The sequence below is a fragment of the Macaca thibetana genome, chromosome 5 (assembly GCF_024542745.1).
Source record: "Macaca thibetana thibetana isolate TM-01 chromosome 5, ASM2454274v1, whole genome shotgun sequence".
NCBI classification, from domain to species: domain Eukaryota; kingdom Metazoa; phylum Chordata; class Mammalia; order Primates; family Cercopithecidae; genus Macaca; species Macaca thibetana.
Window position 1 is genome coordinate 38,219,885 of NC_065582.1, and position 16,217 is coordinate 38,236,101.

General features: G+C 38.5%; 1 protein-coding gene across 2 annotated transcripts in view; it reads right to left on the reverse strand.

Annotated features, from left to right (window-relative positions):
* The window catches only part of FHIP1A (FHF complex subunit HOOK interacting protein 1A), a 263,721-nt gene that overhangs the window by 76,311 nt on the left and 171,193 nt on the right, over positions 1 to 16,217 (reverse strand). The window contains exons 1-2 of one of the 2 annotated variants that reach the window (XM_050791561.1): positions 12,608 to 12,772; positions 8,283 to 8,909 (exon numbers count right to left, since the gene is read on the reverse strand). In XM_050791561.1, the coding sequence (XP_050647518.1) occupies positions 8,283 to 8,804 (522 nt within the window). In that variant the 5' untranslated portion in view covers positions 8,805 to 8,909; positions 12,608 to 12,772. Of the gene's footprint in view, positions 1 to 8,282; positions 8,910 to 12,607; positions 12,773 to 16,217 lie in introns of those variants that run through there. The other variant, XM_050791560.1, reaches the window with a different exon arrangement.

The window sequence follows — 16,217 nt, forward strand, 5'->3', positions numbered from 1 at the left end:
GGAACCATGAGCTTTATGAGAAAGATTCCATGCAATTCCTTGCATGCTTGAGGTCATGACTGACAGCTGCACGTTTGTAGTTTAGAAAGCACTTCCACATATATTTTCTCATTTGATCTTCACAAACAATAGCAAGGAGAAAGAATTGGGGGACAGCAATCAGCTAGTTAGATGTAATGACAAGATTCAAGCAGAGATAAAGTGAGTCTACATGGAGGCATCAGCACTAGGAAAAGAGAGGAGGAAATAAAATTTGAGTATCACATGGAAGGTGGATATGAGGGTGATCTAATCATGACATCTATCAGTCTGGCATTAATCCAATACTCTTAGGGCTTGCTTCCTCCCTTACTGTTCTGTTCCTTAATTTAAACTGACAGCCTTTGGGCTTGGTAAGTGGGATACCTCAAAACTGTCAACTTACCCAACTTGGTCACCAAGAAAATGGTGATGCCTTTAATAGACACAGAAATGTAAGAAGATAACACACTTAATGCTGAGTGCTTGTTGATTTTACTTTGTGGAATATCAAACCAGGGAAGCAATGAATTTCATAGTACTGGAGGCCTCCCAGCTGGGAAGTGATACTGAATTAAGCAGCAACTTGGAGATCCTGACTTGCTAGATACGTATAGGATGGCCAGGGATGGCACAGAATGAATGCAAAGGAGTCAGCTATGGGGCCAGGGGTGGTGGCTCATGCCTGTAATCCCAGCACTTTGCAGGGCTGAGGTGGGTGGATCACTTGAACCAGGAGTTTGAGACCAGTCCGACCAACAAGGCGAAACCCAGTTTTTACTAAAAATACAAAATTAGCTGGGCATGGTGGCATGAGTCTGTAATCTCAGCTACTCAGGAGACTGAGGTAAGAGAGAATCACTTGTGCCTGGGAGGCGGAGGTTGCAGTGAGCTGAGACTGGACCACTGTACTCCAGCCTGGCCCACTGTACTCCAGCCTGGCCGACAGAGCTGGAGTGCCTTAAAAGAAAAAGAAAAAAAAAAAAAAAAAAAAAAAAAAAGGCCAGCTACAAAAGTCTTTGCTCTAGCACAAACCCTGAGGTGACAATGGCCTCGAATGAGATGGAAACATTCAAGAAAATATAATGAGGCAGGCCCAGAAAAGAAATAGTGACATACTCATTGATCTCACTGTCTAATGAGAGATTAACAGGCAATTAAAACAGTGTTAGAAATGCTCAGAATACATAATAGAAAATATATAGTGCTGTGGGTGTACAAAAGACTTAACTCAGATTTGGAGGGTTGGCAGCAGGAAATATTCTCAGAAGAAGTGATGTCTAAGCTGATGAAGAGTAAGTAGAAGTTAGCCAGAAAAAGAGTAGGGGGAAGAATATTCCAAGCAGAGAAAACAGCATATACAAAAGCTCAAAGGAGAAAGCAAAGATGGTATTCTCCAGGAACTAAGAGAAGCGCAGTATTGTTAGAGTGCAGAATTACAGGTAGAAAGAGGCTGGCAAGGTGAACGGGAATCAGATCCTGCAGGGTTTTATAGGACAACATGAGGAGCGTGTGAGGCATCCAAATGGAGAGCCCAGTATTCAGATATGTGGGGCTGATGCTTAAAAGAGAGCTCTGGGCTAGAGATGGAGCCGTCAACATGTAGATAGGACCTCAAGCCATATGAACCAGAGAGAGAAGGAAAGGGAGATTTAGACAGATGAGATATGACAAAATAATCCACAGTGCCTGGCATCACAAACAGGAAGTCAGGAGGAGGGGTGGGCTTAGGTATGTTAAACTTGGAAAAAAATTATCTGTAGACCTATTGTTGCCTCCCTTTTCCCCTTGTCCTGTTCTCACAGCACTCTCTGTGTGCCTTTGTGTAGCAATCATCTTTCTTGCATGTATTAGTGTATTGCCTACCTCTCCATCTCTCCTGACTTGTTCTGGAGAACAAGACTTGTTCATTCCAGTCCACACTGGAGGTATGGATGATTTGTCCAGTCAGGTATGTTGAGTTTCAGATGCTAGGAGTCCTTCCCATGAATAACATACGCAACTCAACAACAGAGTACAGGTCGGGGAGGTCTTAACATGGAGAGACCATATGAAGTCATGGGAGGATCTAGGAGGGGTGGGGGAGATGGTATAGGAACCCCCAGTAGAGTATAAAGGACAGGGAGACAAATAGATGAACCATTTCAGTACTAGAGAAATCAAAAAATTATATACATTTCTCTGTTCTATTTCCTGGTTCCTGGCAACCTTTAATCACTCATTCATTTACTCACTCCTTAAAAAAAGAAATACCAAACACTTACTTCAGGCCAGGTACTACATTAAGAAAATACAACTGTAAACAAGACAGTACATTTACCTCTTTTTAAAAAATCAGGGCATCTGTGGTCCCAAAGGAGAATGTCCCCTATTCAAAGTGAACATACCCATACAAACACTTTCATTCCAGTTTTGAATGTGACCCAAATGAGTTGCTTCTTAGAAATCAGAAATCTCCGGCAAAAGAGAACAGAGACCAAAAGTTCTCCTCGAAGAGAAATCTAATCTTGATGCCACATTTTTTAAAATCAATTACATTTGCTAACTCCTGCTAAATTAACCACAGAACAAAGGCTTTAATTCTGCATACTCCTGATCTCTTAACCACTTTGAGGCTTTGAAGATGAATTCATAAAGACAGGCTTAATTTGTCTGACTAAAAAGCTGGGAATAACTATTCAGTATATCAATATAATTACAGCAACATTAATTTTCAAATTACATACATCAGTGACAGTAATTAAAAATAACACATATGTAATATTCACTTTTTAAAATGAGTATTCTGAAAAGGCATGGCTGAGATGTGAACAGAAGCCTGCCCATCCAGAAGGATAGTCCCTGTACAGAAGGATACTCTGCATGCACAAGGATACTCCCAGAAGACAGAAAGACGTTGTCCGTACAGAAGTGACAGCTGAACAGGAAGTCCTGTCATGTTCCTGCCACTACAAAAAGTTTCTCTGCTATCTCCTTCAGAATGGCAAAGAAACAGAGGAGAAAATATTCTGCAGAATAAAGAGTATTATACAGTCTTAGGAAAAGATTCTAAATCTTTATGGTATTTATATCCTCCCTTCCTAGGCTGTGCTCAGAGTTCAGATTCATTCACCCAGACTGCACATATTTCTAGAACACAGACTGTGGGCCAGACATACGCAAGATTGGTCCTGGGGAAAGATTAGTGAACAAGGCAGACCGGGAGAGATGGAGAATATGGCTGATAAACCAATAAATGCAAGAAAGATAATTACTACTTAAGGGGATATAGAGTGCTGTGGGAACAGGACAAGGAAAAGGAAAGATACCAACAGGTCTGTAGCTAACTTTTCTAGGTTAAGAGATGAATAGAACATTCTATTTACTTTTAAATTTCATTTTTTAACTTAGAATTAAATTACAAAAGTTTAAACATAAATGTATTCAACAGCTCATTAAAAATAAAATTCCCATCCAGTATTTTAGACTTTTATTGATCCTTGGATTCCCATTCACACACACACACAAAAATTGCAAAATATTCTATTTATTCCCAACACATTAAGCATTAACCCATTTTTCACTTATTTTTCACTTATGTGCACTTATTTTTCACTTATTTTCCCTCAAGAATCTCTTTAAAAGAAACAAATCACATGTAAAACCACAAGGATAACAATAGACAAAAAAGCAAACAACTTCCCTGGCAGCAGTATAGCAACGCAGTTGCTGAGACCAAGGATTTTAGTATCAGACAAACGTGGTTTTGAACCAGAGTCTGCCACTGACAGGCAGTTATTAAAGTTCTCTAAATTTCCGTTTCTTCACTGAGTTGTTGCCAGGATTAAAGAAAATAATGCATGTACCAAGATTTGCATAATGTTTTACACATAGAAACGTTTCCAATGAAGGAAAGAAAGATGACATACAAAAAAAAAGAAAAAAAGGAAGAAGACATGTACAGAGCAGTGAACAAGTAATGTTTAACTTTAAACATCTAATGATATCTGGTTAATTTTAGCAAACACAAAGATTTTTGGCAGATGGCTTTAGTCTGAAGCTCGCAGCAAAACACCTGGTGGGGACTATTTGATACAACTTGCCAAAATAAAAAGCCTCATAAATTTTGGATATGGGATAAATAACATTCTACCTGCGGCTGTGTACCTAAAGGTCGCTTGCTTTAATTTGCATTACTTGATTTACGTATACACCGTTTTCTACATTTGCCAGTATATAACAGTGGCATGGGCTTAACAGTCAATATTTGTTTTTTTTTTAAAAAAGTGACAGGGTCATTTAGTCCCCTTTTGTTGGCACCAAATTGTTCCCTAGAGTATCTTCATTCTCCTTCTTTTCCTGGGAAAGCACATCTTGAGTTATGAGGCAGCAGAACCAGCAAGCTCTTCCTATCAACTATAACAGTAAAGGTTTACAAAAGGGGTCCAATTTCCTGAAAGAGTCATTACTTTTCCAACAGCCTGATGCTAACACGCTTTGACAATCATACTAATTAGAGAAATCTTTTTGTCAACTGTGGTCCTTAGCTGGATGGTTAATAGAGTATGCTTTTATCTTCAACATAAAGAGGCCTTTTTTTTTTAATCACGTTGTCAGATGTAATTATAGAAAACTGGGTACAAATGAGATTATGGGATCTATCCTAAGGGGCAACTTAACACAATGAAGCTCGTGTTCCATTCTAGCAAACAAGGTCAGCTGGAGATGTTGTTTTCACTCCAACTTTAATGATCTGTACAGTGTTTTAAAATACATTTTTATAAAAGCAACACTCAACTAAAATCTGCTTATGACACAGTTAAATAGAAATCTAAACATTAAAAATGGTCCATTCTTGTCATAATATATTTAAATTTTTTAATTATGAAATATCAAAAATACACAAAGCATAATAGAAACCCATCACCAAGACTTAACAGATTTTAATATTCTGCAAAAATTTCTTCAGAATACTCTGATTTTTTCAAACAATAAAAATTAGAAATAGAACTACACCCCACTCCAATCTCATTACCATCCCTTCTCCTTCCTTCACCCCCAGAAAGTCACAGTCTTGAACTTCGCATATATTATTATCCTTGCGGTTGTTTTGTACTTTTACTGTATACACATGTATCCAAAAAACAGCATACACTAAGATTCTGCGTTTTAAAATTTTATGTAAACTCTAGGCGGCACAGTGGCTCATGCCTGTAATCCCAGCATTTTGGGAGGCCGGGCGGGCAGATCACTTGAGGTCAGGAGTTCGAGACCAGCCTGGTCAACACGGTGAAACTCTGTCTCTACTAAAAATACAAAAAATTACCCAGGCATGGTGGCACACGCCTGTAGTCCCAGCTATTCGGGAGGCTGAGGCATGAGAATCACTTGAACCCGGGAGGCAGGGTTGCAGTGAGCCGAGATCACGCCACCACACTCCAGCCTGGGTGACAGAGCGAGACTCTGTTTCAATAAATAAATAAATAACTCAATATGTTTTTTGATTTACTGCTGTTCATACACATAGTTACATGACAGTACACTATTCATACACTTTGAATGCTGAAAAGTATTCCACTGATGTATGAATAAACCAGTTTATCTTTCACTTCACGTACTTCTATTTTTCTGTTGTTCAAATCACTGTTTTATTGAACATCTTTGTATATGTATCCTTGTAAATAAGTGCCAGATTTCTCCAGGCCAGATATCTAGAAGGGAATTTGCAGGATCACACGGTATGCAAATATTCAGGTTTACCAAACATTGCCATACTGCTTTCCTGAGTTACCATGCCAATTTATATTCTCAAAAGTTCTTTTTTTTTGTTTTGTTTTCACACTCTTGACAACACAGTTACTACTTAATACTTACTACTCTGATAAGTATTAACTGGGGTCTCATTGCATCACCAATAGTGGAATAACTTAACATAGGCCCCTTGCTGTAATGCAAAAAGTATATAGCATCACTTGTAAAGTATCCTTGCCAAAAATATTTAACCTAAATTTAACTGGGCGTGTAGATCTAAGTCCAATTTGTAGGAAATGCAGGGTTAGGGACAAGTCAAACTACACAAGAAACAATCAAACTCAGAATGTGGGGATGTTTTATAAGACAATGGCTTGGTCTCTTAAAAAGTCAATGTCATGGGGAAGAAAAGTGGCAGGTTGTTATTATATTAATGGAGACTAAAGAGACCTGATAGCTAGATGTATATCTTTTATTGGACTCTACAAAGGGGGAGAAAAAAGCTATGAAAGTAATTTGGGGCATAATGGGAGAACTGGATACTAGATCGTATTAAGGAATTATTGTATAATGTTCTTAGGTATAATAACAGTATTGTGGTTATGTGGGAGAATGTCCTCATTCATAGGAAATACAGACTAAAGTATCTAACATCTGTAACTTAATTTCAAATGGTACAACAAAAACAAATAAAAGCATAAAATACCAAAGAATGGCAAAATATTAACAACTTTGAATCTAGGTGGTGTGCATACACTGTTCATCTTAGTGTTTTAAATTTTCTGTATTTTACTTTTTCTTACAATAAAAAGTTTTTAAAACATAAATTGCATCAACTTTATAGATTAATCTGCAGGAATGTCTCATCTGTACAGTATCTACAGGCTGTAGAGCTTTCCATTTATTTAGATCTTTTATGCCCTTTATAATTTTCTCCACAAAGGCCTTTCATGTATTTGTTAGATTTATTTCAAGATACCTTATGATTATGTTGCTCTTGTAAATGGTATTTTCTAAATTGCCTTTTGCATATTGATCAAGTGAACCACCTGAATATTTTGATTTGTTACAATATCTGCTCTCCTTTAACAGCAGAATTACACAACTGAATTAAACAATTCAAATAAGCTAAAACCCAAACCTCGTATAGCTCCCTCTCAAAACTGCTATTAAGAGGTTTTCTTTAGAACAGTTTAAGGTTCACAACAAAACTGAGAGGAAGGTACAGAGATATCCCACATACACGCTGCCCCAACACATGCACAGCCTCCCTGATTATCAATATCCTCTACCAGAGGGCTACATTTGTTACAACTGATGAACTCACAGTGACGTAGTAGAGTCACCCCCAAAACCATAGTTTACATAAGCGCTCACTCAGTGTTTTACATTCTATGGGTTTGGACAAATGTATATTGACATGTACCCACCATTCTAGTATCATACAAAGTAATTTCACTGCCATAAAAGTCCCGTGTGCTTTGATTATTCATCCCTCACCCTGCTCCAATGCTCAGGGGAAGAAAATAGTCTTTTTATTGTCTCCATAGTTTTGCCTTTTCCAGAATGTCATATAGTTGGAATCATACAGTAGGCACCCTTTTCAGATTGGCTTCTTTCACTTAGTAATAAGCATTTCAGGTTCTTCCATATCTATCCATGGCTTACCAGCTCATTTCTTTTTAGCTGAAAAATATTCCATTATCTGCATATACCCCCACTTTATTTATCTATTCACCTGCTAAAAGACATCTTGTTTGCTTCCAAGTTTTTGCAAATTATAAATAAGGCTTCTATAAACATCCATGTGCAGGTTTTTGGGTGGACATAAGTTTTCAACTCCTTTAGGTAAATATCAAGGAGTGCAATAGATGGACCACACAGCAAGAGTATGTTTAGTTTTGTAAGAAACTGCCAAACTGTCTTCCAAAGTAGCTGTACCATTGTGCATTCCCATCAGCAATGAATGAGAGTTTCTACTCCTCCACATCTTGCCAGCATTTGGTGTTGTCAGCATGACCCCTACACACTAACTGACTGTTGAACTCCCACTCCACCACCCCATGTTCCTATGACAACAAAATACACTAAAACTAGCGGTCATTTTCTTGCTGAGAAACAAATTAATTTGTGAAACCAGCAGTGGAGGTCTTATCACATGCCATGATTCCTAGGAGCAAAATCAACCTGAAAAGCTAAGGAATGAGAAAGCACAGGTTTTACCAATTTCTCAGGATATGCTCCTATGCTCCTAGAACAATTAAAATCATTCTTAATGCAGTAAAAAATTAACCAAAAACGGTAACACATCTAGCTTCCTCTGTTGGCTTATGATGAGCTGATGCTGCTCAGACAAATAGCATCTCAACTTAGACTCCTCTGCTCCCTCCAAAAGATTTCCTCTAAACATCTTTCCATAGGAGGTGCCAACTACAACTTACTGGGAGAAAAAAGGGAGTAAGATAGTATTCATCATTAGCAACAAAAGAGAAAAAAGGGAGTGAGTGGAAAACGTGCCAAGGAGAGAGACTTACTGGACAAAAGTAGGTGTTCTCCACGATGTGATGGGCTACCATGCTGTTCTCAGCAGAGAGAGACATGATGAATAACAATGCATCCCGAGCTTGCTGGCCCACTGCCCCCTCTCGGTGAATGAAGGGAATCAGAAGGGAGAAGATGAGGAAGTTGGCAGCGCCTTGGTCTTCACTAGTGTGGAAGAAGAGTTCTAAAATGGATGGATCTTTGGCAAGAATGGAACAGAGCTGATTGAGTAGGACAACCAGCTTCTCCTCCACAGTGGGGGTGGTTGTTCCTGAACAAGAGCTCAATAACATCATCAGAGGCTTCAGAATGGGTTTGTGGTGCAGCAGAGGCTGGTGCGACTGGGTGACCAACATCTCATACATCTTTAGCTGCTCAATTTTAGTCTCGTCAGTAAATTCCCTTCTCAAGCTCCAAAGGAAAAGTTTCTCCATGATGTTCTCAGAGACCACAAATTCCAGAATCGGCCCCATTGCAGCATCCTTGGCTTGCTCTTCAATCAACAAGAAGAGCATGTGTTCTACATAATTCTGCACAGCACTGGCCTCATCTGGAGGGATAGACCCATATTTTGCCTGGGTGTTCTTCAAGGGGTCGTGCTTCTCCAAGATTTTCACAACCTGTAACCAAGTCAAACATTTGTCATCTATCTGATGTTTATCATAATTACAAAAACACATCACCACTGATTTTACCAAATCTTCACCAAAAGTGCAGGAGCCACTGCCCACAACAAGATATGTGTAGCATTGTGTGTGTGTGTGTCTTCCTCTCAAACACTAAAATGAAGGAGTTAAACTATAGAAAGAAGATGTCTGAAGATGTTTACTTCCACAGTTATAAATTTCAACAATCTAAATATCAAAGAAAATACTATGGTTACATCAATTAAGCTACATGCATTCTTTGGATTATTCATTATGAACATAATTGAGGAAAATGAGAAATTGTAAGTGATATGTTAGATGAAAAAAGCAAGCTATTTATAGATGTTAGATGCATAATAATCAATTATGTCAAAGATGTATGTGAAAAATATGCAAAAAGACTCATTTTTATGTTCAAAGTCATGACAAATTCTTAAATTTTTTTCTAGATTGTAAATGTATAACATTGCTTTTTAATTTTAAAATACATTAAATAAGCACAAGGAAACCATGCTACCCATGTTCTCCTACAAACAGAATTGCTCTGGAGATCTCAGCAGAGGAACACAGCTACTCATATGCCCTTGGCAGAACAATATCCTCCCTTCCCTACTTGGATGGATGCCCTCTTCAACCAAACATGCAGCAACAGAAAAGATTAAAGGAAACTGATAAACGAGCGACATACAACTAGTAGAATCAACCCTAACATGTGGCATATACTGAAACTGAAAAATAAAGGGCTTGAATGTTGTGTTTCTTTAAGCTTAAAAATTCTGAGACAACCAATTACAAAACAAACCCCTAAAGTTTGGAGTGATTAAAAAGTTTTGGAAATAGAGCTGATAATTAAGCACTTTGGGAGGTCAAGATAGGAGGATCACTGGAGCCTAGGACTTCAAGACCAGGCTGGGCAAAATAGTGAGACCCTGTCTCTACAAAATAACTGTAAAAATTAGCTGGGTGTGGTGGTGCATGCCTTGAGACTCTGAGGTAGAAGGATCTTTTGAGTCCCAGGAGGTTGAGGCTGCAGTAAGCCTTGATCACGCCATTGCACTCCAGCCTCAAACAAAACAAAAATCAAAATGGGTTAAGGTGGCCTATTTTGTTATATATACTTTACCACAAAAAACTCAATTAACAATTTAAATAAAAATCCCTAAACAGGTCACCTCACAGCCCCGGTCAGCTTCTCTCCTTTCCCACTGCTAGCATTTGAAGGTTTCTCACTTTCTGTGCCAACAGATACTTCCACTTTGCATCCTGGAAACTAAAACAATTTTTTATCTCAACTTCCATTTAACTTTATGACTTAGAATTTCTGGTATAATACTCATTCCATTTACTCCTTTGAAAATATACACATATGATAATTTTTAAACATCCAAACATTTATCAATGACTTTATCTTTGTCCCTTTTTGCCTTTCTGAATTGCATGGAATCTATGTGTCTTTTGCAGTACCCTCCGGGTCCAGTTCTATGATGTGCTGTTACATGTTCTGTATGAGTACTTAGGTTATGGAATTTTTGCAAGTCATTGGGGAAGCTGGCAAAGGCATAATGCTATGTCAGCATGCATGAGCAATGAAGGAAATTTATTTCTCAGGGAAATGTCTGTCTCTCCCTTGTCAGAAATGGAAAAAAAATCTTTATAGACCAGGCAAGTCCACCCTTACAGAATAAAAGAATTTCCACAGAATCTATAATCTCCATTGACTTCCATTATAAAGTTGATAATGCTGTGTCACAAAGGCAAAAAATCACTCCAACACCCTTGAGTTGACATTTTTAATAAAAAAAAGGAAGGCCTTTGGCTAGCCCCTACCCAGTGAGTACCTGGCCCACTGACTAGTGGCCACAGGACAGCCACTAGACATCCTCTTCTCCTTTGCTGCATGCCTGACTCCAAAGTACACCCACTATCCTACAACCTCCACCAAGCCCTTCAGGATTCCTTGCACCTGGTCACCGTCCTAGCAGCAGAAACACCGGGACCTGGCTCTCCCCCATCCCTTTGTTCTGGGCCCTACCAACAACTCAATAGAATGCAATCACAGTACCACACTGGTCCAAAGGGACCCTCTACCTCCACACCACACATTGTCCAGCCCCAAAAGTCCCTAACTTCAAGCCTCCACATTCTGAAGAACAAAAGACATGCCTTATCAGTTCTATAATTTCAAAGTCCATATATTGAGTTTACTTATGAGAACTATCTTTACAGCTAGACCTCAGGATAAAAATGTAATTACACTTTTCATGTGTGCCCAGACTGTCTAAACTATCTAAAACTGGGGCTGTGCTTTATACATTGATAGTGGAGTAGCAAATTAGCTCAATCTTTCTGGAAAACAATCTGGCAGTATGTAATAGAAGCTATAAAATTGTTCCTGCCTTTTGACTTGTTAATCTGACTTTGGGGAAAATGCCCCAAGGAAACAACCCAAAAATAATCTTTTAAAACATGTTCAACTTTCCTATAATGAAAAAAATACTATTGACTCAAATGGTCAAGAATAAGAGAATTACAATCAAAATATATTATATCACCATACAATATAAAAAAATTGTATGAGCCATCAAAAAAAAAAACACTAAGTAAATTCATTTTCTATCATTAAAATGTAAGCTAAAAAGCAAATACATTGCCAAGTAGATACATGATTAAAAGTGAGTCTAAAAAGATATAAATGAGATTTTAAGGTTATTTATTCTTTCCTGTAAGTTTATCTAATTTCATAATACAAATAAAAACAAAGGTAGACAAAGTAATCATGTACTAATGTCCAAAAAAGACCAAACCATTGAGTTAAAAACAATTAACAATTAGAGATCTCTTAAGTCTCAGCAATTTCTAAGCAATATAAATTTATACATATGCATATGTATATTTTATATAAACTATATATGTGCATGCAAATATGTAAGACACAGCAAAAGTCTTTATTTACATAACCATAAATTGTATTTTTCTCATTAATTAACCTTCATTTATATTATTTATTCCAATTCATTCCTTTACAGACCTCCTTTTCTTGCTATGAAAAACCTTAAAAAGAGAACTAAGATTTTTATACAGAATGCAAACTGTTTAGCAGCTTTTAAACTGAAGCATCTTTACTCTCTTAAAGTAGTTCCCTTATACTGTCTTCAGATGGAGCAGACACATTGAAGACCCAGACCTAACCCACTGGTTTTACTGCCTGGAAGATGGGTGTGTTGTAACCAACATATGTGAGTCATGAAACACACAATGCTCAGCAAAGTGCTGATTATGCTTGTGTTGCCACATGTCCTTAACCTCTCTCCTTAGGACCTTCCCAGGGTACCTCCTTTTGCTTTCCAGGCAGACACACCCATGACCTGCTTTTACTAGCGGGCTCTGGTGGCCCAATCTTGGGACCGGTTCCTATATTGGCAGGGAATGCCTAAGAAGCTTCTTGACTAGAGCACAATTTGTACTGAAATGCCAAAGAACTTCTATCCCAAGTCCCAACTTTCTCACTCCAATGGTGTCATAGTTCTTTCAGTTTCTATAAACTGATCTCTGATAAGACCTGGACTTTTCCTTATTTTTTCCTTTTGTGCCCTCTTTTCGTATCACTCCCATCAATTTCTGTGTCCCTGATTTCTGCTTGCTGCCAGTTCCACCCACACACCAACTTTTACCTTCCGGTGCTATGGATGCCACGATTTCACGCTGCTCACAGTGGCTCCCCCAGGCCTGGTCTACTCCTGATTACCAGCTGTCTTATACTCCCGACCTTGCCTCATTTCCCACACCTGGCTTCTTCTCAGCTCTCTAGACTCAGTCTCAAGGATTCAGCTCAGAGGAAGAAAAAACACAATTAATGGGGCCGGAGGGATCTCAGTAGGTAAAAGAATGAAAGCAAGCAAAATATACTTTGCAAATATTCCCAAATTATAAAACAAATTTACTTTGTGAGGCTGAAAATACCATTTTAAAAAACTAATCAACACCTTATAAAGCCCACTCATTAATTAAGTAAACCAGCTGAGATCAGAAATAGCAACTTAAACGTTTTGCGGATCATAGCTAGATGTTTGTTAATCTACAAACTTTAAGAAACACAGACGTGTGTGCCCGTGTGTATGTGTATGTGTGTGGGTGCACCATTAGCCTTCATCACATACAGATCCTAAATGTAAAGTATCACAATTCCAAAAAGAAAGAAACACATAAAAATCAACATATGAACAATGCTGGTAAAAATATCAAATTCATAGAGCTAAATTTAACCTAATTTCAAAGCCATTTGACTTATAAATGTGAGAATTACTGGGGCTAAATAAGATTAAAAAATAGCATGTTTCTTTCATTAAGTAGTATCAGATACTCCTATCCTTATCCCTTATGATGGCCCCTGTGAGCCAGTGATAATTGGCCTGAATTTCAAACGGGCACAAATTCTAAACAGCAAGTGCAAATGCTGTCAAAATGAAAGCTCTACATAAATCACATAATTGTACCTCAGCTACAAATGATTACCCTTCAGGATAAACACAAGTGTTTCTCTCTCAGGAGACTAGCTTTGATTCCAGTTAATATTGTTCTCTGTCTTACATACATGCATGTATCAGTAAGTGATTACTTATGCTACCAAAGTTAGAGCCCAGTTATTTTAAGAAAGTCTTATGTGTAAAACCCACACTTCCAAATCCTTTGGAATGCTAAAATAAGGTGGCATTGTGGAAAAAACCAAGTTACTATGCAATATTTTCCAACACACTGAAGGGCAAGATTTAGCTGTCTAAAGCCAAATTCCACTTAATCAAATAACGTATCAAATAACGACACAAAAGTTTCCATGCAGCCCTTGTTCATGACTTAACAGCTGTGTCTTTCAGTATTAAGTGTTCCTTATGCATCTATTTCCACAGGGAGACCTCTACCAAGTCACTTCTTTTTACATTAAGATAACAGCTTTATAATACGTATTCACTTAACACCAGGTTTTTAATGTCAGCTCCAGTCCTGAGCTCCAGAAGCTTGCCTAAATCTTGGATAAAACAGTTATGGAAAAGCCTTATGAGTAATGATCTAAATAATGATATTTCAAAGAACACTAATTTCAACCACAGCAAAAATCAAACTTACCACCAAGCACACAGTAGGAGAGTTGCTGACATTTCAACATGCTCAATCATTTTATTTTTATTTTATTTTTATTTTTATTTTTTGAGATGGAGTCTCTCTCAGTCACCCAGGTTGGAGTGCAATGGTGCAATCTCAGCTCACTGCAACCTCCGCCTCCTGGGTTCAAGCAAGTCTCCTGCCTCAGCCTCCCAAGTAGCTGGGATTACAGGCATGTGCCACCACACCTGGCTAACTTTTGTATTTTAGTAGAGATAGTGTTTCACCGTGTTGGCCAGGCTGGTCTCAGACTCCTGCCCACCTCGGCTTCCCAAAGTGCTGGGACTACAGGCATGAGCCACCGCACCCAGCCATGTTCAACCACTTTAGAGTCTGATAGAAGTGCAAGTTAATGCCTCAGTCCTCTAACTTAAGAAGTATACCTTTGGTTCACTTTACCTTCTACCATCAAGGCTAGAGCTACCTGTAAGCCTTGGAAGGGAGACAGAACTTTTTGAAATGTTAACAAACATCAATTTACTAAGATATTTAGAAAATTAATCAGAGTGGCCGGGCGCGGTGGCTCAAGCCTGTAATCCCAGCACTTTGGGAGGCCGAGGCGGGCGGATCACAAGGTCAGGAGATCGAGACCACAGTGAAACCCCGTCTCTACTAAAAATACAAAAAATTAGCCGGGCGCGGTGGCGGGCGCCTGTAGTCCCAGCTACTCAGGAGGCTGAGGCAGGAGAATGGCGGGAACCCGGGAGGCGGAGCTTGCAGTGAGCCGAGATCGAGCCACTGCACTCCAGCCTGGGCAACAGCGTGAGACTCCGTCTCAAAAAAAAAAAAAAAAAAAAGAAAATTAATCAGAGTTCTCTAATACTTCCCAACTGTTCATCTCTCAAAGGCTTTACTTAATTTTTCTCTGTCATTTAGTCTACTACAAGGCACAGAGCGAAAGAATGGAGATAAGCAGAGCAAGGGAATGAGACTCAAATACAGTACATGTGTCAAATCCATGCATGGATGCTCTAGACTTTAGATTTGGGCTACTTGGAGCTCTACACAAGATACCATACCTCAAGTATATTATCTATTTTTGACTATTGTGGGAATACATTTGACTTAATTAACCAATCTACATGGTTCTGTGTTTTCCCATCCCTACCCCTCTCCAAGATGAAAAATGTTACTAAACCCACTGACTTTTCCTCATCCATCACTATTACTCTATTTGAGCTCTGACATTTTCTTAGCCTAAACATTTTTTAAACAGCTTATTTTTAGAGGCTGAAGGTAGACAGAAGTCATTCTGGGCTATTAATTAACTAGAGGCAAAGACAGAAATGTGCATTTCCAATTGATTTTTTTTAACCCACCTCCTCTGCTCTGGCTCTAAGAGCAGAGACCTTTTGAAATTCAATGCTTGAAAGGAGCAGAGAGAAAAGGAATAGAACAAGGTCCATGAAGCTTCAGAAAGTACAACTGTGCCATCAAAAATAACTAGTGTAGGGAATTTAATTCACATGGCAGTCTAGTTGAATAGTTTATTGCCTGGTGGGCTAATAATGCTTCTTACTGTTTCTGTCTTCTCTTCCATTCAGATAAAAACAAAGACACAAAGGCAAGAGATAAAAACAACAGTCTACTAGATTATAAACTGTTCTTACAGACTACTATAAAACACATACACACACTCTTCCAGATCATTTAACGCAAGTCCAAAGATCTTGCTGGTGGCAAATTATACAATGTTTTAAAATTAGTGTACATTGAAAGCTGTTTCCTAAGTTGCCTAGGTCTTTTAAACTTGTATTTTATTCTGACTGCCTTTCAGTTCAATCGTTTATTGAACATCTACTATATGTCACAGTCTGTTCTGGGCAATGGGAATATCAGTTACAAATGGCCTCTGATCTTGAGGAGCTTGTAATGAGTTTGTGAAGAAGATAGTGCATATGCAATTTTAATAAAAAGTGGTTGGGCTACATGCAGTGGCACATATCTGCAGTCCCAGCTATTTGGGAGAGTGAGGAAGCAGGATCTCTTGAGCCAGGAGTTCAAGGCTGTAGCATGCCATGATTGCACCTGTGAATAGCCACTGCACTCCAGTGCAACATAGCTAGACTCTCTCTCTAAAAATATAAATAATTAAATTATAAGGTGATTGGTGTAAGAGTGATA